Source organism: Rhinolophus hipposideros, assembly GCF_964194185.1.
Source record: "Rhinolophus hipposideros genome assembly, chromosome: 15".
Taxonomy (NCBI): Eukaryota; Metazoa; Chordata; class Mammalia; order Chiroptera; family Rhinolophidae; genus Rhinolophus; species Rhinolophus hipposideros.
In genome coordinates this window covers 27,450,529-27,476,155 of record NC_138061.1, presented here as the reverse complement: position 1 = coordinate 27,476,155, position 25,627 = coordinate 27,450,529, and the positions used below count along the sequence as shown (strand labels likewise).

Genomic DNA, 25,627 nt, shown 5'->3' with positions numbered 1-25,627 from the left:
GCAATACAATAATAGCAGGAGAGTTCAGTACTTCACTTTAAATAATGGATAGAACAACCAGACAGAAAATCAAGAAAGAAACAGCAGATTTGAACAACACTATAGACCAAATTGATCTAACAGACAAATACAGACCATTCAACCTAACAGCATCAGAATATACATTTTTCTCAAGTGCACATCTAAGACAGGTCACACGTTAAGTCACAAAACAAGTCTTAACAAATTCAAGAAGACTGAAATCACATCAGGTATTTTTTTTTTTTTTTTTTTTTTTTTTTTTTTTTTTTTTACCACAATGGAATGAAACTAGAAACCAATAGCCGGAGCAAACTGGAAAATTCACAAATATGTGGAAATTAAACAACACACTTTTGAACAACCAAAGTCCTCAAGAAAATATTAGCAAACTGAATTCAACAGCACATTAAAAGGATCATATATCATAACGAAGTGGGATTTTTCCATGGAATGCAATAGTGATTCAACATACAAAAATCAATTAATGTGATACACCATATTGATAGACTGAAGGCTAAACATCAGATCATTTCAACAGATGCAGAAAAAAAAATTGACAACATTCAACACTCTTTTATGATAAAAACTCTCAACAAACTCGGAATAGGAAGAAATTACTTCAACACAATAAAAGCCGTATATGAAAAACACAGCTAACGTCATACTCAGTGGTGAAAACTGAAAGATTTTCCTTTAAGATCAGGAACAAGGCAAAGATACCCACTCTTACCACTTCCACTTAACATATTACTGGAAGTCCATCCCAGAGCAAATAGGCAAAAAAACAAATAAAAGGCAACACATCATAAAGGTAAAACTAAAATTGCCTACGTGCAGGTGACATGATCTTATATAAAGAAAACCCTAAAGACTTCACACACACAAAATAAACCTGTTAGAACTAATAAATGAATTCAGTGAAATTGCAGGATACAAAATCAATATACAAAAATCAACTGCATTTCTATACATTAACAACAGACTATCTGAAAAAGAAATTAGGAAAACAATCCCATTTACAATAACATAAAAAAGAATAAAATTCTTAGTAATAAACCAAGGAAATAAACAAGGAAATACTTGTATGCCAAAAACTACAAAATATAGATGAAAGAAATTAAAGAAGATAAATAAAAAGACATCCAGTGTTCATGGAAGACTTAGTGTTGTTAAAATGTCCATATTACCAAAAGTTATCTACAAATTCAATGCAATCCCCATCAAAATCCCAGTGACATTTTTTACTAAAATAGAAAATACAATTATAAAATTCAGGATCACAAAAGACCCTGAAGAGCCAAAACAACCTTGAGAAAAGAACAAAGCTGGAAGTACACTTCCTGATTTCAAAATATATTAAGCAATAGTAATTAAAACAGTATGGTATTGGCATAAAGACAGACTGCATGGACCAATGGATCAGAATAGAAAGCCCAGAAATAAATCCATACATATGGGATCAACTAACTTTTGACAAGGGTGCCAAAAATACACAATGACGAAAGGATAGTCTCTTCAATAAATGGTATTGGGAAAACTGTATATCCACATGTAAAAGAATGAATTTGGACTTATATCTTACACCATACACAAAAATCAGCTCAAAATGGACTGAAACTATAAACTATAAAATTACTAGAAGAAAACAGGGGAAAAGCTTCATGACATTAGTCTTAGCAATGATTTCATGAATATGACACCAAAAGCCCAAACCAACAAAAGCAAAAATAGACAAGTGGAACATTAAACCAAAAAGTGTTTGCACACAGGACAGATCCAAGATGGCGGAGTAGATAAACACTATGCCTGTGTCCTTCCATGAACACATTAAAATTACAACTGAATTATAGAACAATCAACCTGGAGAACCATCTGAAGTCTAGTCAAACAGAAGTCCTATAACTAAAAATATAAGGAAGCCACAATGAGACTGGTAGGAGGAGTGGAGGTATGGAACAGCCCCCAAACCTCCCTGTGGTGGTTGAGAATCAAGATACACACCTCAGCCACGAAGGTTCCCTCCGGAGGAGCGAGAAACCCCAGCCCCACACCAGGCTCCCCAGTCTGGAGTACTGGTGCCAGAAAGCGGAGACCCCACAATATGTGGCTGTGAAAAACAGAGGGAATTCCAACCGTTCGGGTGGGATGGAAGGCTGCGGGAAACCCAGACGTCCTCTTATTAAACAGCTCACTCACTCACAGGCACTCACCTTGGGCTCCAACGGAGGGACAGTGACTCAGGGCCTTGGAGATATACTGGGGCCAGATTGAGGAGTGTGGCTTCAGGGGGAGGACTGTCGGACAGTTGGCATTTTCCTAGTGAGAGGTTCTCCCGTGCAGCCGGCAGTCGGGCGCCATCTTTCCTATGTTAAGCCCGCCCCCACAGGCCAAATATGAATCTAATTGGCCTGCTGAGCTCCGCTGCTCCACCCTGCTGACTCAGCTGGGACCCCGCCCCACCCAACTCATGCGCAAGCAGAGCAAATAAGGCATGGGGATGTAATGTACAGCATAGGGAATATAGTCAATAATATTGTGATAAGCATAGTACGGTGTCAGATGGTTGCTGGACTTATCGTGGAGATCACGGCCTTAGGTATATAAATGTTGAGTAACTATGGTGTACCCCTGAAATTAATATATTATATGTTAGCTGTATTTTTAATAAAAAACCTTCAAAAGAAAAAAAGCAGTACAAAAAAACACCTTATAATTGCCATTCAGAGATAACTCTTAATACCTTTGTATAGAATTTTTCAGTTTTTATTTATTAAAAATGCACATAGAATAGTTTTTAAAGATGGGATTTTTGTAACCTCTTCCTCTCTCTTCTTTTTCCCATCTTTCTTTCTCCCATCTCTCCTGACTCTCTCATTAAAATTACAGAGAAAACTATAATAGCTACCAGCAGTTCAGAAATGCACATCAGCAGCAAAGTGACTCCTCTTCCAGGATCTGAAGTACCAAAAATCCCATTAACTTACTCAACAGAGATTTCCAGGCACCTTCACGAGGGGTATGGCCTTCTGGACAGTGAGTCAGTGTCTCTCTTGTGTTGGACACAGTGCAAAACTGCATTTTTCCCTTGCAGGCATTTTCAGCTTATTACTATGTGATGAAGTTTTTAAACCTTACGTCAGAGGAACCCCCCTCTCAGGAAAAGGTGATTGACACAGTGCAAGAGTTCTGCTCTCGGCCTTGGGAAGAGGTAAGTGACTAGAAATAGCAGTTGTTACAGTTGCTGTGTGCCCTTGACAGCACGGAGGATGTGAGTCTGCCCTTCAAGTTGTGCAAATTTGATCAACATCCAGCACGTTAGAGAAACCCAAATGGGGCACTCAGTTAGGAATGAGTTCATCGGCATTCCTTATAACTTAGCATACAATGGCTTAAACAAAAATAATCTTATTTTTCTTATCTAATACGAAGTCTGGCAGTAGGCATGGAGTCAGTAGCTTGACTCTATGTCAGCTGTTACTTCAGTTCTGTTGTTATGCCTATTTCCTTATGGACACAAGATCTAGCTTCAGGGATCACAGCCATGTTCTAGGTCAGAAGAAGGTAAAGCCAGATACATCTGTTTCTTTTCACAGGAAAGTGAAAACTATTCCCAAAACTCTTCAGCAGTTTTTCTTATATCTCATTGGCTAGGACTGGCTCGGAAAGCAGGGTGCAGGCTGAGAGTTTCAGATCCATCATGAGCTGCTTCCTGGAACCGGGCACATTGTTGCCCTCTCCCCTCTCCAAACCCCCAAATCAGAGTTTTATTAGCAAGGGAGATGGGCAATGCACAGAATCTGCCACAGACACCATTGCAGTAAGACCCTTTCTCTACTGCCCAGGTCCAAGATACCTCCTACTTATTCATAAATTTAGAGCACAAATTTTTTCTTGTCTGAGGCACTGAGTCATTCAAGATCTGGTGCTATTTGATGAAAGTTTTCCAGGAAGCAGAGAGGTATGAGGTCTACTCTGGTTAAAAAAGACAGATCATCTAGAGATAGTTCAAAACAGCAGCTGTTTTAAGTTGACACAGTTGCAAAAGTGAATGGTGCTTTCATTCTGAAAAAATGCTATTAATTAAAAATGGATGCTGTTCTCATTGGCACTGATAAAGGGGGGAAGGTTGTGCAAGGGCCTGGAGGTTTGGAATTCTCCCGAAGTATTTTGTCTAACACATGAAGGAATGGTAGTCAGGGCTTTCAGAAAGAGCCACTCAAATATGCCTCAGCACTACAGTTTACAAGACACGTACGGGAGGTATTTTGCAGTTGGTGATGATCTGTGGAGGAAGATGGGCATCTTGGAGTCAAGGGAACTTGAGATCAGGCCTACGTGTGGCTTCTGAGGAAGTAGATTCAGGCTGCTCTTTGAAAAAAAATTACTTCTCATTCAGAGTGAAAGCTGTCAGATTTTCCTTCCTTACCCCTCATCTGCTTTTTTATTTCATCAGAATACATTAGGTTGGGAATCTTACCTTATGCAGACCTGTAGGTATGCTCAGATACATCACATGAGGAATTGCTCAGAGGCCCTGGAAGTAAGCTCAGAAAGGCCTGCATTTGGGAAAAATTCTGAAACATTTGGAGGGGGAGGTATGAGGGAGGAGGAAGTGTGTATGTGTGTGTAGGGGTGTCCGAGGGGTGGGGGAGCTGCAGGTTGGACCCAGACTCTCACCCACAGCTAGAATGTTGAGATGGGTATTATGACCCAGTGTTCATTTTTTTCAACTGCATTGTCCATCCGTATGGAAAGCATAGTTTTGTCAAGTACCCTGTTATAGGGTGATTCTTTTCTTCTTTTCCTGACAACCTCAACGTGAGGAGACTGCTACCCCCGTATGACTGTTGGGGAATGTCCCTCCTAGACACCGTTAGCAGACAGAGAACTAATGACTGTTAATTATATTATGTGCTGAAAAGTGGGCAGATGCTTTATACATACTATAATTGTGCTGCCCGTCCCTGCTTTGACAGGGGAAATAAAACGTAAAGGAGGGCGAACCATGGCCCCACTGGGAGAGCACATAGTACCGAATCCACAAGCATTAACATGAGAAATTCTGAGGTGAAAAAGGTGAAGGGATTAAGAAATAAATTGGTAGTTATAAAATATCACAGGGGTGTAAAGTACAGCATAGAGAATATAGTTAGTAATATTGTAATAACTACGTATAGTGTCAGGTGGGTATTAGATTTATCGGGGTGATCACTTTATAAGTTACATAAATGTCTAATCACTGTGTACACCTGAAACTAATATAATATTGCATGTCAACTATGATTGAAAAAAATGATCAATTCTGGATTGATAAACCAGGTAAATGCCTTTGGTTTCTATATTGTTGGCTGCCATCATAATTAACCCTCAGCAGGTTAGACTGCATAGCCAATGTACAGCTTCCCAGAAGGAGAGGGATAGGAATGTTGAAGAATTCAGAGAAACTAGGCCAAAATGGCATCCCCCCAACAGATAGACCAGCCTTCAAGAACCAATAGGGTTGTAGCAGTGGATTCTTGGAATTCTGTATCCCATAGTTTTTTTGTTTGACAAGCCTGCCAAGACTACATCAAATGGGAGAACAAGTCTTTCCAAAAAGGAAAAGCAGAGGCAGTTATCAAAAGAAAAGGGTAGGGACCTGGACAAAGTCAATTGATGTCACACCAAGTTCTCAGGAGAACATCATATGCAGAGGAGTTGATCAAAGATTAATTTCAAGGGCTGTGATCAAAAGACAGGTTCCAAGCTAGGTCATTCAGAGAATTCCATCAGAGCAGGACAAGGCAGGCTAGGTGTGGACTTAGCCTTCCAGAGACTGAGGGCTGGCAGGAGCCAAGTAAGAAACACTCTAGCTAGTAGTTAGGGTTTAGAGATGGATGTTCCTTGTGAGGGGAAAGAAATCTGGGCAAAACTGGCGTGGGCAGGCATCCAGGAGGTCCTACATATAAAATATCTAGCGTAGTTCCTAGTACACGATATATGCTTAACAAATACAGAGGGTGCCAAAAAAATGTATACACATTTTAAGAAAGGAAAAAACTATTAAAATTGTAATACTCAATATACACCAATAACAAAAGATGAATACAAGTCATGTGGATACATTTTTTTTTTTTTTTTGGTTCCCCTGGTATTAGTTCTCTCTCTGCCTAGGTTGTCTAGGAGGGACTGTCTATCTCAAGGACCGAGGAATGGGCAACAGGAAGAACTCTGGGCTGAATTACAGATGTCATGGCCTGTTGCCCTCTAATTGAGGGCAGGAGAGGAGCAGAGCAAGCTGTGGGCATCTGGGCATATACATTTCCAACAGCTAGGAGAGGTAAAGGCAAGGGCTGGCAAGCAGCCCTTAACATCTTCATTTAGGAGTAGGGTAAGTAAACACATTAAGGACTCATGACCCCCTTGCATGATGCCAGAAAAAAACCCAAAAAAGTTTTTTTACCTTACAGTTAGGTAAGGACAGAGGACAGGTGAGATGTTGGAAATTTCAGCAGTCCTGAGCGAAATGCTTCAACTGTGTTCCAGAGCTGTTTCTCAAACTTCACTGTCTATGTGATCACATTCTGCATGGGTAGTTCTGGGTGAGAACTAACAAGCTGCTAGGAAATGCTGATGCTGCTAGTCCAGAGATGAAACTGAGTGGCTTTTTATGACACCGTTTCCTTAAGATGATTAGAGACTCTGAACCAAAGGCTCTGGTCAAGAGCATACAGAAAAGTGATGAAACAAAATTAATGGATTTGTCATGCAAGATTTTTCACACCTGTAACATGCTAATCTGATTGTGAAACTCAAGTTTCACAAGGGATGAAAAGGTATACTAAAATTCTGTGTTTCTGACCTACTGGACAACAGAAATGACTTTTTTACTGTAGTACTTATTAATATAGCTCATGGAACCCTGAGGAGGAAAAGTTCCTCAAACAGACCCTAAACTATAAACCCCTGCACCCACTGAAGGAGCACACCATCCCCAGATCCCTATGGGAGGCCAACTCTCAGGTCTGTGTGAGTGGGGCTTTCCCCTTTTGACCAACTGAAAAAGAAGTTACAGAGAGGTGCTTGTTGTGCAAGTATGATACGTCCTTCACTTCACTTCCAGCTGAAGATACATTTTCGTGAAGTGAAGGAGAAGTACCTGAGTGAATACTGCTTTTCCGGAGCCTACATTATCTCTCTCCTTCAGAGGGGTTATCACTTCACACCTGAGTCCTGGAAGAATATTCATTTCATGGGCAAGGTAATTTGGGTACTTGTTGGGTTGGGGAAGGGGTCGGATGGATGACAGAAGCAGCTTTGAGCTTGAAAGAGGTAGGAATCAATCTGGTTTAAGTTCTGGCCTGATGTCCTTTCTACCACTTCACCTCTGACCTAAGCTACCATTTTGTGTCAAACCCTCCTGGGTTTGTCTACCAGCCAGTTGTGGATATCCTATCTAAGGAGAGCTACCTGCACGCTTAGCCTCTCCTTTCTGGTAACAACAGTGACGAATTCCTTGTTAAAAAACAAAACACGAGATATTAAAGTGATATAACAGCATTTTAGTAGCCACAGTGATTTAGTAGCCTCAGTGATTTCTGACTTAAGCATTCAGAATCCCAAAGGCCCTTTCCATGAATCTGGAAAGAGTGATCATGGTTTCTCATAAAGGGTGAAGGCTTTGTTGGTTGTAGCTTCAAGGTTGACCAATCTGAAAGCTCAGTGTGAAGAAAAGCATGAGTGGCTGTGACACTGCTGTGCTTTACCATAGCGCCACCTGCAGGCACAGAGAAACATTTACATGGACTGCGTGCCTCATGGACAACACACACTTGAAAAGTATCAAGAGCCGCGTTTCTCAACCTTTTAAGCCCATGCTCACTAATGGCAAAAACAATTACGCCCTTTATTAAATATGGTGATTTCAAGCAAAACAAAACCTCGAGGCAGAGGGGGATGTAGCAGCCTTGAGAAGACTAGTTTTATTACACTCTTTTCAAGACTGATCTTGCTGATTCAAACACAAATCTTTTCCTTGTTTTAATACTCCCGTCTTCCTTCCATTCCATCAGTTTATTTTGTCAGTTTGAAGGATACATCTATGTCAAGTTTATGAGTGATCTGTATTCTCTGAACTCCAAGGAATGATCCAGTATTTCTAAACCCTAGGTGATAATTCTTAACTCTGGAGCCTTCCTTGACACACAGCTAAGGTTCCTATCCCCCATAAAGGGAAGTGGGCTTTTTACAAACTATTAATTCCCCATACTGCTAAGGGGTTAGGGGAAAGGAGCATTTCCACCACTGCTATTGGCTGGAATGTAAATTAGCACCTCAGGGGGGATTGTATTGGCAATAAATGCGCTAAGTCTTAAAATATGCACTTCATTTTACCCAATTAACTCCATTGTAGGATTTATAACTAATAAGATAAAGTGAGTAAAAATGAACATATAAGGCAGTTCATGCCAGGGATGATGTTACAGAAATCCTTCAAGAGACATGGGATGACGTTTACAAGGTATTGTGAAGTGAGTGATTCTACATAAAATTTAATTCAAATTTTTTGGTAAGAAAAAAACATCACAGAGACGACTGAAAGGGTATGTCACAAAATGATAATAGCAACTTCTGAGTGGCGAAGTACAGATGGTTTTTATTTCCTTTTTTAGAATTATCTGTACTTTCTACCTTTTATACCACAACCATGCATACAACTCACATGTAATAAAAACATCTTCAAAATTATTATTCATAGACTACCTATATTCCAATAAGTTTTGAGGCAGCTGGAATATATTCCTGGGAACATGAAAGGGTCAGAGCATGTTTTATCCTTTAATAAGCATCCTTATTAAAGGATATGCACAGTCTTCCAACTTTCATAAAGTGAGATTAACTTGCTGGGATTATTCTCCAGTTTTTCCCTAGTTGAATCATAAAAAAGTCCTAGTTTTACATGGATGAGATTCCTGACCCCAACATAGATGTAAAAGGCCAGGGACAATCATTCTCTTAGCCTTTGCCTGCTTCCTGTCACTCCCCACCGCCTTCCTCCCCTCCTCCACCACCACATTCACAGAAACAAGAGGAATGCAAATCTCTAAAGGCCTATTTAAATTCTTCTAGGTCGGAGAATTGGACAGTCTATCTTCAAATTCCTCTGAATTTTGGGAATATAGTAATAAGGCTCCATACTCTCCTTAATCACTGGTTCCTGTTCATCTTCCCCACAACCAAATTCCCCATTTAGAAGGTAGAAGTAATCCAGGTGAAGAACACAGTGTGCTGCTCTCCACCTCCTGGTGGATCAGTGTGATGGACAGGGTTGCTCGAACGCTCATGTAAGCCTCCGACCAGAAACAATAAACTTTCCCCACTGTTTGCAGATCCGGAGCAGTGACGTGGGATGGACTTTGGGCTACATGCTGAACCTGACCAACATGATCCCAGCGGAGCAGCCGCTGTCCGCACCGCTCTCCCACTCCACCTATATCTTCCTCATGGTCCTCTTCTCGCTGATCCTGGTTGCAGTGGCCATCACAGGCCTGTTTATCTTTCGCAAGCCTTCATATTTCTGGAAAGATATGGTATAGCAGAAGCAGCTGAAATCTGCTGGCTGGTGTGAGAAAAAAACTTGCCCAGGGAGCCCTTTCCTCCACAGGTCATCCTTCCTTGCTCACCAAGGCCAATCTTGACCAGTATGAAGATTCCTTGGCTTTGCTGATGCCTTTCCTTGGGAGGTATTCACCACCTTCTGCCTCAAGGACTTCCCAGCGGACGTTGTCTCTTTCTAGTCTTTCCCAACTCCCCCTTTCTCTTTTGTATGCTGTGTTTGTGTAGGTCTTAAAAACCCGCCACATTTCATGATCTTTGCTTTATAAAAGAACAATACTGGCTTTGTCCAGAAGAACAGAGTCCTGAGTCTAAGAAGTTACACTGGTTTAAAGAATTTGAATCTCAGCTGTACTCTTACAGACACTTTCTCGTTTCCCGTTTATTAAGAAAGCCATACAATGCCTTTGGAGAGGGCAGACACACATCCCATCTCCAGCCTGCTCTCTGCATGGGAGAATTTTCTATACTAGGCAAATATTTTCTATACTAGGCAAATAGGACCAAAGACTCGAGGAATTTATGTGCTTGTGCAGTAATACAGTACTTAGTCCAACTCATAATGGGGCTATGGATGAGTCACATAGTCCTAGGTGATACCAAAATGCTACAGAGTGGAACGCGCAGAGCAGAGATTTTTTAAAAGCTGATGTACCTATAGACACTCAGATATCACAGTGTACTACATGGTAGGTGTGTACATGTCAGGAAGAAAAATTTAGTTACAACGCAGGTTTGGGAAAATGCATCCTCCACTGCATTTATTGGGGTTTTGTTTTTATTGTAGTAAAATACATATAACATAAAATTCACCACTTTAACATGTACAATTCAGTGGCATTTAGTGCATTCACAGTGTTGTGCAACCATAACCACAATCTAATTCCAGAATATTTTTATCACCAAGAAACTGGCTAGAAACAAGACCATTCCTGGCTGGCTGAAACCACAAACCTTTCAGTTATGCTAACCAATTGTACCACAAAGATTCTATCGAGTTTTAAAGCCATGCCTTATCTTACTGTCCCAGGGTTTACTTTAGTGAGGAGAGCTACATTAGTGTAGAGTGGCATGCCTTTTCACGGTCACTTGCCAGGAATCAGATCTGAAAGTGTTGATGCCATCCATCATACAAGTCTGGGCTCTATTCGCTTATTCCATGGAATAGTTTTCAGCTATGACCTTGTCACGGAAATATGAAGAGGCCCTGTACCTCCTTCCTTTAAGGATTGCTGTAAGAGTTAACTGTTGCACAGGATGGAGTGGTTATGTATGACTCTGACCGTGCCCCAGGCTCTCTCTGGATCTGGGGACTGACAGTTGGGTGGATGCATGGGGGTGGGGTGGGGAGAAGGTCGAGGAAAAGCTCTCCCATATATAGAAACCAAAATAATTCAACTTAATTAGGGGGAGTGTGTGTTTGAGAGAGAGAGAGAGAAAGAAAGAAATATAAAAGCTTCACCATAATAAGAAATAATACAATGTTAAGTTTTGAAAAAGTATACTTCATTTTAATTTTGTATCAGTCAAGACCTCTGTAAGAAAAATACGGTACAATCAAACTGAGTAACTAAGGAGTTTCATAAAGTGACTATATCTAAAAAATTAACATTTCAACATGTAGTTAATATAAAACTCATGAATGAGATGTTACAGCACATCTTAATCAGGACTAGCTACATTTCAAGTGCTCAATAGTCACACGTGACTAGTAGCTACCGAATTGGACAGCAGAGGTCTAAAAATACATTCAAAGCTACAAGGACACACACAACAATCCTCTGTCCTTCTGGAGGGGGTATTTTTTTTTAATTAAACAGTTACAGATGCTATAACATTCTTGCTATTATTTATTATATATGAGTTTAACATTATTCTTAAACAAGCTTTTAAGATCCCGGCTCTGAATTTCACTTTCTCAGGTTTTGTTGCTTTTTTTGTAAAGGCAGAGATGCCTGTTATTCAGGCCAACATGCCTGATGCAAGACCTTTGGAAAACCTGGATTCAAAAATAATACAAGATAATTTTGATATTTATATTTTATAGTCAAAATGTAGATAAATGGTGGGCAGTTTTTAAAGCGAACTACTCAGCACCAATTGCCGTGTTTCTTGATGGTAAATCATAATGTTCTCTTCAGCTCTGCAAGCTATAGGCATACCGTAACTGTAATCAGTAGCTTAAAAATATGACCTTTTGTGCTGTTCCCTCTCTCTTGAATTTTTACCTCTATAATAGTCAACTGAACCATCTTCTTGGAATACACATGGAGATGAAAGTCCCCGTGAAGAGTGTGCTGTGAATCTGCTCTGTCTCCTGTAGTTCAATTCATCTGAAGGATGTATTATTCTTCGACTATCTTCTGGATGGACCAGTCTAATAACATTAACAGAAACAATTTATTTTTAACTTTTTTATTATTAGAATTTTCAAACACAAACACAAGTAGAATAGAATACACATCCATGTGCCCATTACTTCATCAATTATCATCATTTTGTCAATCTTACAGAAACAAGTGTTAATAATCACAGATGGAACAGGAGTCAAACTCTAGGGAGGGCAATGTGCAAAAGAAGTAAATGTGTTTTTAGCAATGGTCAAATGATGAAGTCAGGCAGAAGCCTTGCATGACGCAACATGGTAAAAGTAAGCAGATGCTTATGGTCCTTAATAGTATAGAAGAATGCACTTTGCATGGAAGGAGGGATACAGTTGATGGGCCTCTCTTCATCCTGCTTGGAGAATTAGGACCATAGCAGCTATATGTACCTATTCCCTTTTAGATGATGAAGTTAAAGAGAAGAGCAGAATGACTTTGGTGTAGCAGTAAATTGATGGCTTATGTTACAATCTCTTCTAGAAAAGTTCTTTGCAATGGAGAAGCTGAAGAAGGCTAACAAATCACCTATTTTAAAGTTCTTTGTTTTTCCAAAATTTAAAAAAATTTTGTTTCTAATACATGTTTAAACCTAAAACCTCTCTTTTAATAAACATCTACTAAAATATACATTTGTGAGATAACTCTAGCAGGGTTTTAATGCAAATGTTCGATAGTGTCTATGAAGAATTCTATTTGTTTTCCTGCTATACAATCCCTTCTTATCCAAATTGCTAAAATGCTGTGTTCTGAGGCCTGTCAGTTGTGGGTAAGTTAAAAGGAAGAGAGCAGGAGGAATCTTGACTTGGCTGTCACCTGCGCCCTCCCCCCCCCAACACACTCAAACCAAGGTCTCTTTTGGTTTATGTAAACTTTTCCTATAGGTCTCTCCAATTGACCAGACTACCTTTGAACTATTTGAACCTTGTCTACTGTAGCTGAAGAAGTTAGGGAAGTAAAAAAAAACAATTTGAAACAAAAAGTCCAATCTGATTTCTGAGTAATTTAATACAAGTCAATATGTAATATCCTTTTATACTGAAACTTATTTTGCATAGGCTACTTGTAAGTTTTACCCCACAAGTGGTACTGAGTGACAAGATGGGAGAAAAAGGAAGCTGACAAAAGGCTTTTCCTTTTATATGCTCTCTTTTGAATACTATTATCCTCCTAACCCAGACCATCATCAGTAATAGAGAGGTTGTCCTCAGGGAAGTGAGAGATTTTTACTGACCAACCTTGTCTTTTATCTTGTCCAGTGGAAGACAGTGAGCTGGGGTCAGGATGTAGACTCATAATCATGAATGGAGCTAAGTTATCATAAAGGAAATGACACTTAAATTTCTGGCTTAATTGGTACCAACTGTTAGCCATTGGAAACCCGTGCAGATGAACTGATTAACCAGTTTTACAACCCCAAACCATAGGGAGAAGTGCTAGTCCTTTCAAAAGATTGTGCCCAGGACCTGCAGAAGCTGCATATAAACCCTGAACATATGTGAATTCAGGAAAACACTTGTCTTTTAACATGTTTACACGTCAATTGTAACAATTACGGATAAGTTTGAAAAAGCTGGTTTCACAGCTAAATCAGTATTTACCTCTGACTTCTGCTTCTGTGATTATCAGTGCCATATTTCCTGTGAACAAAGTAAGGAAGATGGATTAGATGCTGGTAGAAAAGTTAGTTAGAAAAAAGAATAGCTTCCAAAGAAAACTAAGATAGGCCATATTAGGTTTAGGTGAGAGTTCACATCGATCCAGGTATATGTGTAGGATAAGATTATATAACTGGAAAAAACATTGTAAATTGGGAGGAAGGCACATAACTTTCTCTCATTATATAAATCTTCATCTTCTTTCTCAAGCCTTCTCTGTTCTATGGTCTTATTTTTTATTCACTGCTGCCTTTCCCTGGCTTCTTTTTATTCCCCCCACCCCCTTTTAAAGTATCCTTTCTTCCTCGTCTTGTTCTTTCCCTTCAGGATGTCATGCTTCACCCTTCCCCTTGCTTTGTACTTCAGTCTCTCTGGGGCCAGTGCTCTCCTGATGTTCCCATCTATCTAATGGCACAGATGAGAAAGTACTGAATGACAGAGAAGAGGACTACAGGTTGTGTATATTAAAAAATAATTTTGTAGCATATCTAAAAGGAATATTTTTTTTTAAATACTTGTCTAAAAATAGTGGCATTTCTGTGAAAAAGCTGTTTCTGATATTTTTTACTTCTAGCTTATGGTCAAGAATTAAACCATTTAAATCTAATTTGTTGTATTTACTTCAATCCTGGGGAATAACTTAAAAGGAAAATTTCTAATTCATAGCAATCAAAATAAATCTTGATTATACCTTGAATCTATACAAAAACAAATCTGCATTTTAGTTTTGGGTGATAATTTATACCATTTTTGAATGCTTATACAAATACCCTAATTTGAAAGAAGACTGTTTTGTTGGACTCAACTACAGTTCCTTACAAAAGGACTCATCTAAATACCAGTCAGGATTTATGTTATCAGGAAGTGTATGGTCCTGAAAAGATCTAGGTTTCTGTAAGGATGCCTTCTGTTTAAAGTCCAAGTCTTCCACCAGAATCTGTTCTTGTGGATCACTAGGTGGGAGGTAACAGTAAGATACTTGCTTTGGTCCAGTTCCACTGTTGAAATCAAAATCTCTTAACTGCATTTGTTTTTGAAACTTTGGAAAGGATGGTAGTCTTTGTTCAAAATCTCTATTAACACATCTTTTCAATGGCATTTTCTCTGAGAAATCACTGTTGGAATGGTCATGTAAAGGTCCCAGTGTGTGCTCTGATACTTCATCAGTATACTCAAAATCTTCCAAATTCATTTCATCATGAGAATAGGGACGATGGAAAGGTTTTTGCCTTTGAAAACCACCTCTACTGAGGTAATTAAAACCTTGTCTAGGCAACTGGTCCTGGTACTCATGGCGGTTATGGAAAGATCGTTGTTTTTGTCCCTGACTTCTATTAACAAAATCAAAATCTTGAGATGGAAATTGTTCACAAAAATTATCATAGGCCTGATGATTCTGAACAGAATGTCTCCTTTTTCTACAAACTTTGCTAACAAAATCAAAATCATCTCCAGCATCTGATTCATGGAAGTCACTGTGAGGCTGGTGATCATGAAATGCTCTTGGTCTTGTTCCAGGTAACTTGTAATCTATTTCCTCTTGGGAGATATCATAACACTGGTGATCACCAAAAAATGAACATCTTGGTCCTGGTCCTTTGTTATCAAAATCCCAATCTCTCAGGCGTCTCTCTTCTGGCATGCTGTCACTATACTGGTGTTTATAAAAATCCCCATGCCTCTGCACGGGTTCATCGTTGACATAATCATAATCTTTTATCAGCACACCATCATCTCGAGGGTGCTGGTCATTAAGAAGACTTGATCTTTTCCCAGACCTGTAGAGGGAAAAAAATGGCATAAATCCTTAGTATTTTAAAAATAAATACAGAATAAATGTTAGGCTATTAGCAAAATCTCCCTTTACTCATCAGGACATAAATTTACTGTGATGTCCCCTAAACTGGGTTGTGCCTCATTTTCATTTTTCTCCTTTATGTTTGCTTATGAATCCAAAACTCTCCCCTGCAACTATCAACTTGTAAATTTCAAAAATGTGTTGATGTTAAAAAGAATTTTTCTTTTTCCTAAAAACTGGTGAACGACGCATTTCACATCATCTTTTCATTTAAAGGACTGTGTCATACATAACCACATAACTTTTGCCACAATTCATCTGATGGGTTAAGGAAGTAACCATACAAATACGGCTGATGACACCCTGGATTATTGTGTTAACTTCAAATCAGAAGAAATAAAAACATGTTGATTTTTATATAATTTTACATCTAAAAAGGATTAATAGATCTTATAAAATATTTCATATAAATATTACAATAAATATTTCAATAAATATTAAAAATTTGGGCTGTTTCCAGTTTTTTCTAGATCTTATAAAATATTTCACATAAATATTACAATAAATATTAAAAAATGGGGCTGTTCCCAGTTTTTTACTATTATAAATAAAGTTGAGCAGAGCATTCATGTCAGGTTTCTGTGTGAATAAATTTTTATTTTTCTGGGATAAATGTACAAGAGTGCAACTGCTGGATCATATGTTAGATGCATTTTTAGTTTTCTAAGGAACTGCGCTAAACTGTTTTATAACATAAAAAACACATCAACTTGAAATAGAGTTAAAAAGAGGGATAGCCATAGCATTTAGAACGAAAAAAGATAACTTATTAAAAACCCAGAATAAGATACTATAATTGACCATAAAGTTAGCACTTTCCTTCTTAGCCAACAAGTTCTAACTTTAGAACTTGTTTGCTTCATAAAAGTAAACTTTTCTTTGTTAGAAAAGCAAACTTTTCTAACTTTTGTTTCATAAAAGCAAACAAAAGCTAAGCTAAACAAAAATAAACAATAACCTCTGCCCCACATATTGTCTGAAAAACAAAACAACAGTTTCTGGCACTAACTGCTAAGAGAGATTTTCACAAGGATTTTATTCATAAGGAACTGGAACGAAGTAATTATTTTGAATTGTGATGATAAATACTTCCTAAGAATGGACATAGAGATTAAATTGAGTGAATGAGACTGTCAAAACAGATATGAAAGGCCATGGTAAGCTGAAGAGCTCTGTGTACCCCTTATATATTTTATGCATAGCCTGTGATGCCTGCTAATGTCTAACACAATGCCTAGCATTGCTTAAATATTCCTCCTCCGGGGGAGTGAAAAATGAGAACTGTTCAGGTGGCAAAATGCTTCATGTTTTGAGGTAAGGATTGAGGCTGGAAGAAAAAGGGGAAGAATAGTCCATGAATGTCTACTCTAACTTGTATTAACTCAGTTCATAGTAGATAATCTCAATTTATTGAAAATAATAGTTATATACTATTTGGTTTTTGTTGTTGTTGTTTTTTTAAATACAAATACTAAATATTCCTCATGGTTTGAAACAATACAGTGTATTCAGAGATTAGGTTATAGAGAAAAATGCCAGTAGAGAGTACAAAAGCTTTTTTTGTAAAGATAGAGAAAAAAGTTTTCAAGATAATTTTTAAATTGTCTCATCAGTTTATAAAGATATATGTATATACATATATATATGTGTAAGTCAGAAAAAATTCTAGTATATATATGTATATGTGATACGCATGTGTGTGTAAGTCAATAGAAGAAATTCTAGTATCATTTGACACCTTCAAGTTTCAGATATATTGATAGAATAAACACAGATTATTACTTAGAATCATAGCATTTTAGATTCTGAAGGGATCACAGAGATCATCTAGTTCAATATTTGCCAAATAGTTTGGAGAATAATGTTAATGCTTGTTCTGTGGGGGGAAACAGAGAGTTCTGTGCTCAAATACGTTGGGGAAATGCTGGGTTAAATAAAATTGAATAAATTTTTACTTCAGGAATTTTACGGGTTAAGCTAATTTCATGGTGATATGTGCATTTCCAAAACTTAACTGATTAAAAAAACAAAACAAAAAACCCAACCTTTTTAGTCTTATAAAACTAGCATCTCGTGAAACACTAGTTTTATATGTCCTTAACACTGAACATAAGAAAAGCTAACTGATCTGGTCCAATTTCTTTATTTTACAAATTAAACAACAGTAGCCTGAAAAGGTTATGTCACTTGCTCTAGATTACATACGATTTATAAGTGGCAGAGCTAAGAGTTGAATGCAAATTTCCTGATTCCCAGTTCTGTGGGTTTTTTCCCTACTCTACCACCATTAAGGAATTTGTTTCTTAACTTTCATAAAATATTTATCTAAAATCATATTGTTTTTACCCATGAAAGTCTTCATTTGGGTGCCAATCCCTGGATTCTTCCATAGAATTAGGTGGGGGATTTACATCTTCATCAGAATCCCAGACATCCATTCCAAGATTACTAGAGGAGAAATATCAGTAAGAAAATTTAAATTCAATCAGAAACAGGATCATAGGCTTTTAAACACACAAGCACAAAATAAGAAAGAAAAAAAAGCAAATATGCACACTGCATTTTGGAAAAATCTACAGATATTTTGCCATTTTGCTTTAGTGGAAAGAACAAAGTTTAAGAACCATGAGGTAAAAGGTCATCAGTCAAGTAAAATCGGAAAGGATTTTCAACTGTTAGGATGTAAACATTATCTCCAATGGCCAAGAGATCATAAAAATTAAGGGCTGAAGGAACAGGCACTATAAGGAAAGGTTAATAGAAGAGATAAAGGGGGAGTGGGAATAAGGTCAGGGGTATTCAAGTACTGAACATCAGATTTCCCTAACTCCACTCTTCCATGTCCCTTCTCTGAGGACCCATACTTTCACCATACGAAATTCCATTGTTGAATGCCTTGCTCCAGCACCAGTCATCAATTCACTGATTCATCCATTCAGCAAATATTTTTCAGGTGCCCAAAATGTGCCAGGCAGTGTTTAAACACTTAAAGATGCATCCTAGCCCATCTTTTAAAATTTATATCCAAGTAACTTGCTTGCTGCAGCTTTTAAATAACATGGACACAGATTTTTCCCACCAAAGAAAAATTCCTCTATGATACATAGTCTTAGTATCATGAAACAGCATAGACTTCAAGAAGTAGCTGCATCTTTTATCTATTTACTATTTACATAGTGGCTTAATATCCACTATGCTGCTGTTTCTAAAAGGCAATCTCAAAATATTACCATAGATTATGATTGAGAGCTGCATTAAGGAGGCCAACCATGTATTTACTTAGGGGGATATTTTTGAGTTTACTCAGCTTGATGGCAGTCCAGGAATTAGGGTTAATCATTTATATGGTCTAGCACATTTGTTCCCAATGCTGAGAAGCTTTCAAAAATCAAATTCCTAATTCCTCTCCCCTGATAGTAAACCTATTAAATTAGTAGCTCATATGGTGGGGCCTAGGAATCTGTCTTTTTATAACATTCTCTGGCTGATTCTGCCGTATTGCCAAATTCAGAAACTACCATTCTAGAAGAGGCACCCCAAGGGCCTCTTCTATGATAAAGGTGACTGGTTTTAAAAATACCTGTATATTTAAAACTTTTTCAGTTTAAAATAATTTCTGCTATGCACTATGAGGCCAAATTTAGGAGACGACAAAGTCTGAATTTTTGACAAATACAATGGCAAGATTTGTTACTAACATTCTTTAGGATAATTTTCTAAAACTTCTGAATATATTGAACACAAAAATTAGTTAGGGCCATCAGACTGTCTTAATGACATATCAATTAATTCTTTTTTAGTTTTTATATTTAACAATGAGAGTTGTAACAAAGGTTATACTTTAAGAAACCTGCAAAGGATAAGAGAGAAATTTTACTAAAGCAATAAAATCCTTGGATAAGATACAACTCACAATAGGGTTTAAAATTTACCTTCTCATGGGTTGTGTTTTGAGATCCGCTAAGTATACACATCCATCTATTTGATGACCACGGGCCTCACCAAAAGCTAAAAACAATCAATGAAGAATTAATATTGATCAAATAAAATTAATGAGATAAATTATGTGACAAGACCCTTGGATTTCTCTAACCAACTAGCAGATTATGTAACAAACTGATTTATTACAGCAGCAGTGATAAGATTCTAAAAATTTACAGTTTTCTTGTTTGTTTTCGTAAAGGGATATACTAAAAATCTAGTTAAAATGTATTAAGTGGAAAATGTGCTAACCTTAAAACAAAATAATTTAGAATAAAAAAGGAAAAAGCATTATTATCCATATTTTGCTGCATATTCATTTACATGGCACTAGATGTTTTTATAACATTGGTCCTTGATTTTTAGCTGAACTTTATAAAAATACCTTGAATTGCTGTATCTGGATCCCAGCCTTCCACATCGATAAGGTACCTGAATAAAAATATCATTTCAATTTTACAAATAGGTGAGGCTGAATTTTTAAATTTTCTTCTACCACCCATATCATTCTTACCTACATATAAGGTATCCTGTTCTGTTAATTCCATTAGTGCAATGAACTCCAATGAGTTTATCTATAAAATGTAAAGAAACATTAAAGAGTATGAAAAAATAAGAATAGTACAATAAAAAGCATGTTTTATACACAACTTATAATAATTTTCAATAAAAATATCTACTATTGATAGAATTCTTAATCATTGTATTTAAATCTAATATGTCAAAGGGACACTATCAAAGATTCAGGAAAGAAATAGACTTTCTTTGTTGACTCTATAGTTTTAAAGATGAATTTTTTAAGTTAGGCAAATGAAAGAAAGTTTATATCATGTTCATGAATAACATGCTTCAAACATTATTCAGAAAAAAATGATTTAAAACTTCTTTCATCTTAATTGCCTTTACATTCAATCAAATGTACTAATACTTTCTGGTTACTAGAAATATCTATGACACCATTTCTCTTTTGAGGTACATTATTAACACAGCTGAAGAATTAAAAGATGAATCTACTGACCTTTGTGAATGGGCCAGGAACCTTTTTATTCATGGCCGGGGTGACTTATCTTAAAGAGTTTCTTTCCCTGCTCATGAGGTTAAAATTTGAATACTTCCCTGTAGAAGGTGCGTTTTGAAAGGCACATTCATCTCCTGGTTATTGTTCTGAGGAAATTTTTCAGTAAGATTCATGCCCTAGGTTTTTTATTCCCCCTTCACTTGTATTTATCTTACATTCACCTTTTCTATCCTCCTAATCCCTAGTACTACTCCTTCTCATGAGTTGATTTGCCACCTCTCCACAGAACCATGTGTGAAGGTTCAGAAAGCATTATTTCAAGTGTCTGTTAGGACACTCAACTGACAGAAAGGCTACAACTCACATTTCCAGATCTTTAAATTGCTTTTAAATACCATAAATTTCTGTTAACATATTTAGAATGGATTTATAATAAAGGATTTTAGAGACCTGTTTTCATTACTTATTTTGTATTTTGAACAAAATAGAATTTTTCTAGAAAATAACAACTAATTTATAGTCTTTTTATATGTGAAAGAATGATCACTATTAGACTTAGAAACTTTTTTCTGATATGTACGTGTTTTTCCAAATATCCTTATATGGATTTATAACAAAAAAATTAAGGGGGAGGTTTTCATTTGAGCAATGACAGCTGAGGGAATTCCAGTTGAATCTGCCCAGCAACTCAATGAGTTCAGAGTCCAGTAGGTGAAGACACACAAGTAAACAAAGCATTTATCATAAGACTCATAATAAATGCACACAGAGGTGCTATCAGAGTATATAAGAGAGAACCCTTAATTTCATACTGGGGGAAAGGAGGTTTCAGAGGGAATGTTTGAAAGAAACATTTAGATAATCTTCAGAAATATGATGGAGTCACCACATGAACAAGATGGAAAATATTTCAGTCATAGTACGTGTAAAGGCAAGGAATATAACGTGTGGGAAACAGACATGTGAAGTATTTGTAAAACAGACTTATGAGACTTTTAAGAAAGGAGGTCAAGAATCAAGCCATGAAACATCCTATGTCACCTTAAGGAATCTGGTGCTTATTAGATGGGATGCCACTGAAGGACTTTAAGCAAGGGAGTGACCTGATAAGATGTGCATTTTAGAAAGGTAAATTGGAAGTTTGGAGGAATGATTGGTGGGAGGAGAGGCAAGAAATCTACTTAGGAGGCCATCATAATCATCATAATAACTAAGATCAGAGAGGATGGGAGTAGATCTGGGGAGACAGGGATAGGAGGAAAAAGAGAGAGTTCAGTTTTTGACATGTTCAGTTTATTGGTGCCAGATGAACCCCTTGGTGAAGATACTAGATATCTCTGAATACGGACATGGAGCTCAGTGTTGAAAGGTCTGCGCTAGATACATAGATTTGGATGCCGGAAGTTTAAGCCACAGGAAAAGACTAGACAAAGTGAATTGAGTAAAACAAGAGCTTCGGACAGAATCTTTTTTTTTTTTTTTTTTTTAAATCAAACCATTTCATTGAATGGCTTGGGGAAAGAGTTTAAGGGCTGGGAAGACAATGAGATCTGACGTCCTCAACCAGACTGGGATCTTCCCAGCTTTGCAGTTGCCAAAAGTAGGACAGAATCTTGAGAAACACTAGGCATTATGGATTTGAACGGAACAAACAAATGAAAAACAAGACAGCTAGAAGACTAAAAAACATTTAGATAAGTAGAAGAAAAATAAGAAAAACAGTATCATAAAAGAAAAAACTTGTAAGGAGAACAACAGAAGTTAAACACACAGATTCAAGCAAGGTAGGGATGGAAAACTATTCTTTGAATTTCTATGAGCTACTAACTGAACTATAATTAGTGAGTTGTAGAAATCAGATTAAAGGTGGTAAGTAAGAATTTCTTTAGTGACTGGGAATAAAAGAAATGGAAACAATAAGTAGAGACAACTCTTCTTAATTAAAAGTATAATCAGTAAAAGAAGGGAAACAGAGTGAAAGACTTAATCACGTTGCAAGATGGAGAAGAGGGTATTATTTTAAGATAGTGGAGGCCTGTGCATGTTTTTATGTTGATATTATAGTGGTGAGAACAAATGAAAAAATATCCTGCAGAAGGCAGGATTGGAGAGAATGTCCAGTAAAGGTAGAGAATTAGTTTGCTTTTCTTAAGAAAGCAAAGGGAAAGAAGACTATGAAAATACAATACAGTAAGATAAGCGAGGAAGGGACATCATACTTGATGTCCTCTATTTTCACTGAGAACTGAGAACGAGGAAAATGAGTATGGTATAGAGGCAAGATTTGGAAGCAGACGAGTGAGCTGATTAGGGATAGGGAGAAGACTGCAAAGCAGCACTGAGAACCTAGCTGAAACCCTTAACCATCAATTCATGCTAACACCCATCCACACTGTGGAGGTATTTTTTTCTAACACGCAAGAGATGAGAATGAGGACTGTACATTAAGACAGAGATTAGTATTTCCATTGGAATTTAGAGAATATTTCTTAAAGATCTGTCGCTGACTAACTTTGGCGATAAGGATAAAGAAGGGATGTATATCTTTTCAGCCCATATACGAAACGTTTTTTTCTCTACTTGGTTTTTAAAATTAAGAGCCTAAAATCAGATCAATGTTCTAGTGTCTAAAGAATCACAAACTTTCTGGTATTACAGACTAAAATGCAACTTCATGCTGCTCGGCGGAACCCAGTAAGAACAGGGTCCTGATTCATTCAATCTGTCTCCCTAATATAAACAGTTGATCTAACAGCAATTAGTGCCCCCTCCCTCTGCCTAATCTTTGGGGAAAATAAGTTAATGAAGCTCTTTTTGATTTGCTGGGACAGAGTAAAAATGAGAAGCCCTGGGTCCAGAACAAGGCTGCTATGGTTGACATCGTAACCATTCTGATCAGCCTAAAACCAGGAAACCAATTCTACTTCCCAGGCTCTTACCGAACAGCTGGTTAAAGAGCAGTCATTAGCAATGCATCTGAAATAAGTCACTTCTCAAGAAGAAGTAGCCCTGGTCTTTTGAAATTCTTCTTCCCTAAGGCCAGGAGACTAGGTAGGCACTACAAATTTTATCCTTTCCTTTCTATTCATTCACCACCCCCACCACCCCAAAAAAAGGGTTTCTTGTCCCTTTTACATTTCTGGATGTAAAATAAATTGCTTATTTCAGGAGATTCCTGCAGATAGGTAAGGGAGAATTGGCATCTGTTGTAATTATTTAGTCCACGTAATTCTTTCTGTAACAAGCAGATACACGAAAAGGACAACTGTGATGTTTATCCTCTAGGATATGTTTGCACATTATTTATAAATACAATTATATAATAATACTGTCATTTAAAAATATCTCACAAGCATTTTGCCAAATGACCAAATATTCTTCTTTTACTTGGGCTTTAACATCTGCCTGGTATATACCATGTGTATGTACATGCCATAATTTATTTAACCAATTTCATGTTAATGATCTTTTAGGAGCTTTCCAACTTTTCAATATTATAAACACATCAATGGACATCCTCATAAATACATTTTTACATATACCTCTATTTATGTAGGAAAGACCCCCACCCACCCCATAGATTCATGGAGTTAAAAAGGTTTTTACAAGTTTTTAAGTTTTATCTTTCTTTTCTGTACAAAGCCAAATTATACACTGAAAAGACTAAGATGTACCTTACTTTATGACACAGTCTTCCAAGAGAAGTTATTTCTAAGTCCATTTTTAAATACTGACTTACATTTTCATGTGTTCTCAGGTTATCAGCATATAAGGAATGCTGTAGGGGATCGATTTGAAAAGCAAATACTCATCTCTCAATGTATCATTTCTGTATGCTTTACTTTTCCTAAAGCAAGTTTCCTTAAAATAAGGGGCATGCACACATTATAATCTCAGGGGAAATCTTTGATAATGTCCTTTTAACTTGAAGTATTTGAGCAAAATATGTGTATCACGTTTAAGTGATCTATAATAACTTTTACTAAAATAATATTTATCAATTAAGTAAAAACAGTTGGAATCTATCAAACATTGCTAATTACCATTTTCTGCATTTTCCCAAAGGAATTTTCTCACGCACTTTTTGAACTGCAGAATAGTAGTATTATCAGGGACTTCAAGTCCAACAGTGTAAAGTTTTTTATAATGAACACTTTTAGGTAAGTCCTAGAAACAAAGGAAAACAGAACACAACAATTACAAGTTATTAAAAACAAATTCTTCAACCCAATAAAACTCACAATTCAGTATTTTAAAAATAGGGTACAATGATTACATTGCAGGCACACTTTAGACCAATTTGTGTAGAACTCTTGTACACTACATGAAAGACACTAAAAAATAAGCCCAATTCCCAGTGGCGCATGATAATCATGAGTTAAGGATTCAAATGATTAATCAGACACAGGGTCAACCTAATATACAAACTTAGTGTTAACTCCACAATTGGTGTTAGGATTCCATATGTCAGCTTAGGTTATGTTTAGTAAGCCTGTTTTAAAAGTGCTTACATGTTTCCCTGACTGATTTAAAATTATGCAAGAGAATCTACAGAGGGTGCCAAAAAATATATATACACATTTTAAGAAAGGAAAAAACTACATTAAAATTGTAATACCCAATATATACCGACAACAAAAGATGAATACAACTCATGTGTATAAATTTTTTTTTGGCACTCCCAATACAAGTGAGGCTCTAAGAATAAAAAGGACTAATTTCATCATTTAAGTAAAATCAATTAATCAATTAACAACACTCAGTTAAAGAATGCCAATGTTGGCAATGAGTGTAAATGCATAAGATCAGATCTTAGGAGCAGATAATATATTTGGAAAAACCAAGGTAATCACCCTTGAACATTTATATGCTGAATAAAACAACTGGTTAAATGTGCAGCAGTTCAGTAGTGGCTGTAAATGCTAGGCCTTGAAGAATAGGTGGATTTTGGGGCAAGGAGGGAGAGAAAAAACTTCCAAGTTTATGGAATGATTTGAGGCACACAATCAAGAATGAGCATAGAATGTTCATGAGATAGGGCAGAGATATACCTAATTAGAGATGGTATGTTGTAAGGGACTGAGAAGAGTTAAGATGAGAGGGGGACCAGATTAAA

The 25,627-nt window shown here is 37.0% G+C and overlaps 2 protein-coding genes across 3 annotated transcripts in view; one reads left to right on the top strand and one right to left on the bottom strand.

The window, feature by feature from the left end:
- ENTPD1 (ectonucleoside triphosphate diphosphohydrolase 1) overlaps nt 1-12,618 on the top strand; it is a 94,622-nt gene extending 82,004 nt beyond the window's left edge. For both annotated transcript variants that reach the window (XM_081074740.1, XM_081074741.1), the window contains 3 exons: nt 3,113-3,229; nt 7,124-7,261; nt 9,390-12,618. In XM_081074740.1, the coding sequence (XP_080930866.1) occupies nt 3,113-3,229; nt 7,124-7,261; nt 9,390-9,596 (462 nt within the window). In that variant the 3' untranslated portion in view covers nt 9,597-12,618. The remainder of the gene's footprint in view (nt 1-3,112; nt 3,230-7,123; nt 7,262-9,389) is intronic.
- Nucleotides 10,353-25,627, bottom strand: part of LOC308508296 (uncharacterized protein) — a 38,097-nt gene continuing 22,822 nt past the window's right edge. The window contains exons 4-11 of the mRNA XM_081074739.1: nt 24,555-24,678; nt 20,008-20,068; nt 19,879-19,925; nt 19,445-19,520; nt 17,859-17,960; nt 14,638-15,432; nt 13,598-13,636; nt 10,353-11,992 (exon numbers count right to left, since the gene is read on the bottom strand). Of these exons, the coding sequence (XP_080930865.1) occupies nt 11,797-11,992; nt 13,598-13,636; nt 14,638-15,432; nt 17,859-17,960; nt 19,445-19,520; nt 19,879-19,925; nt 20,008-20,068; nt 24,555-24,678 (1,440 nt within the window). The 3' untranslated portion in view covers nt 10,353-11,796. The remainder of the gene's footprint in view (nt 11,993-13,597; nt 13,637-14,637; nt 15,433-17,858; nt 17,961-19,444; nt 19,521-19,878; nt 19,926-20,007; nt 20,069-24,554; nt 24,679-25,627) is intronic.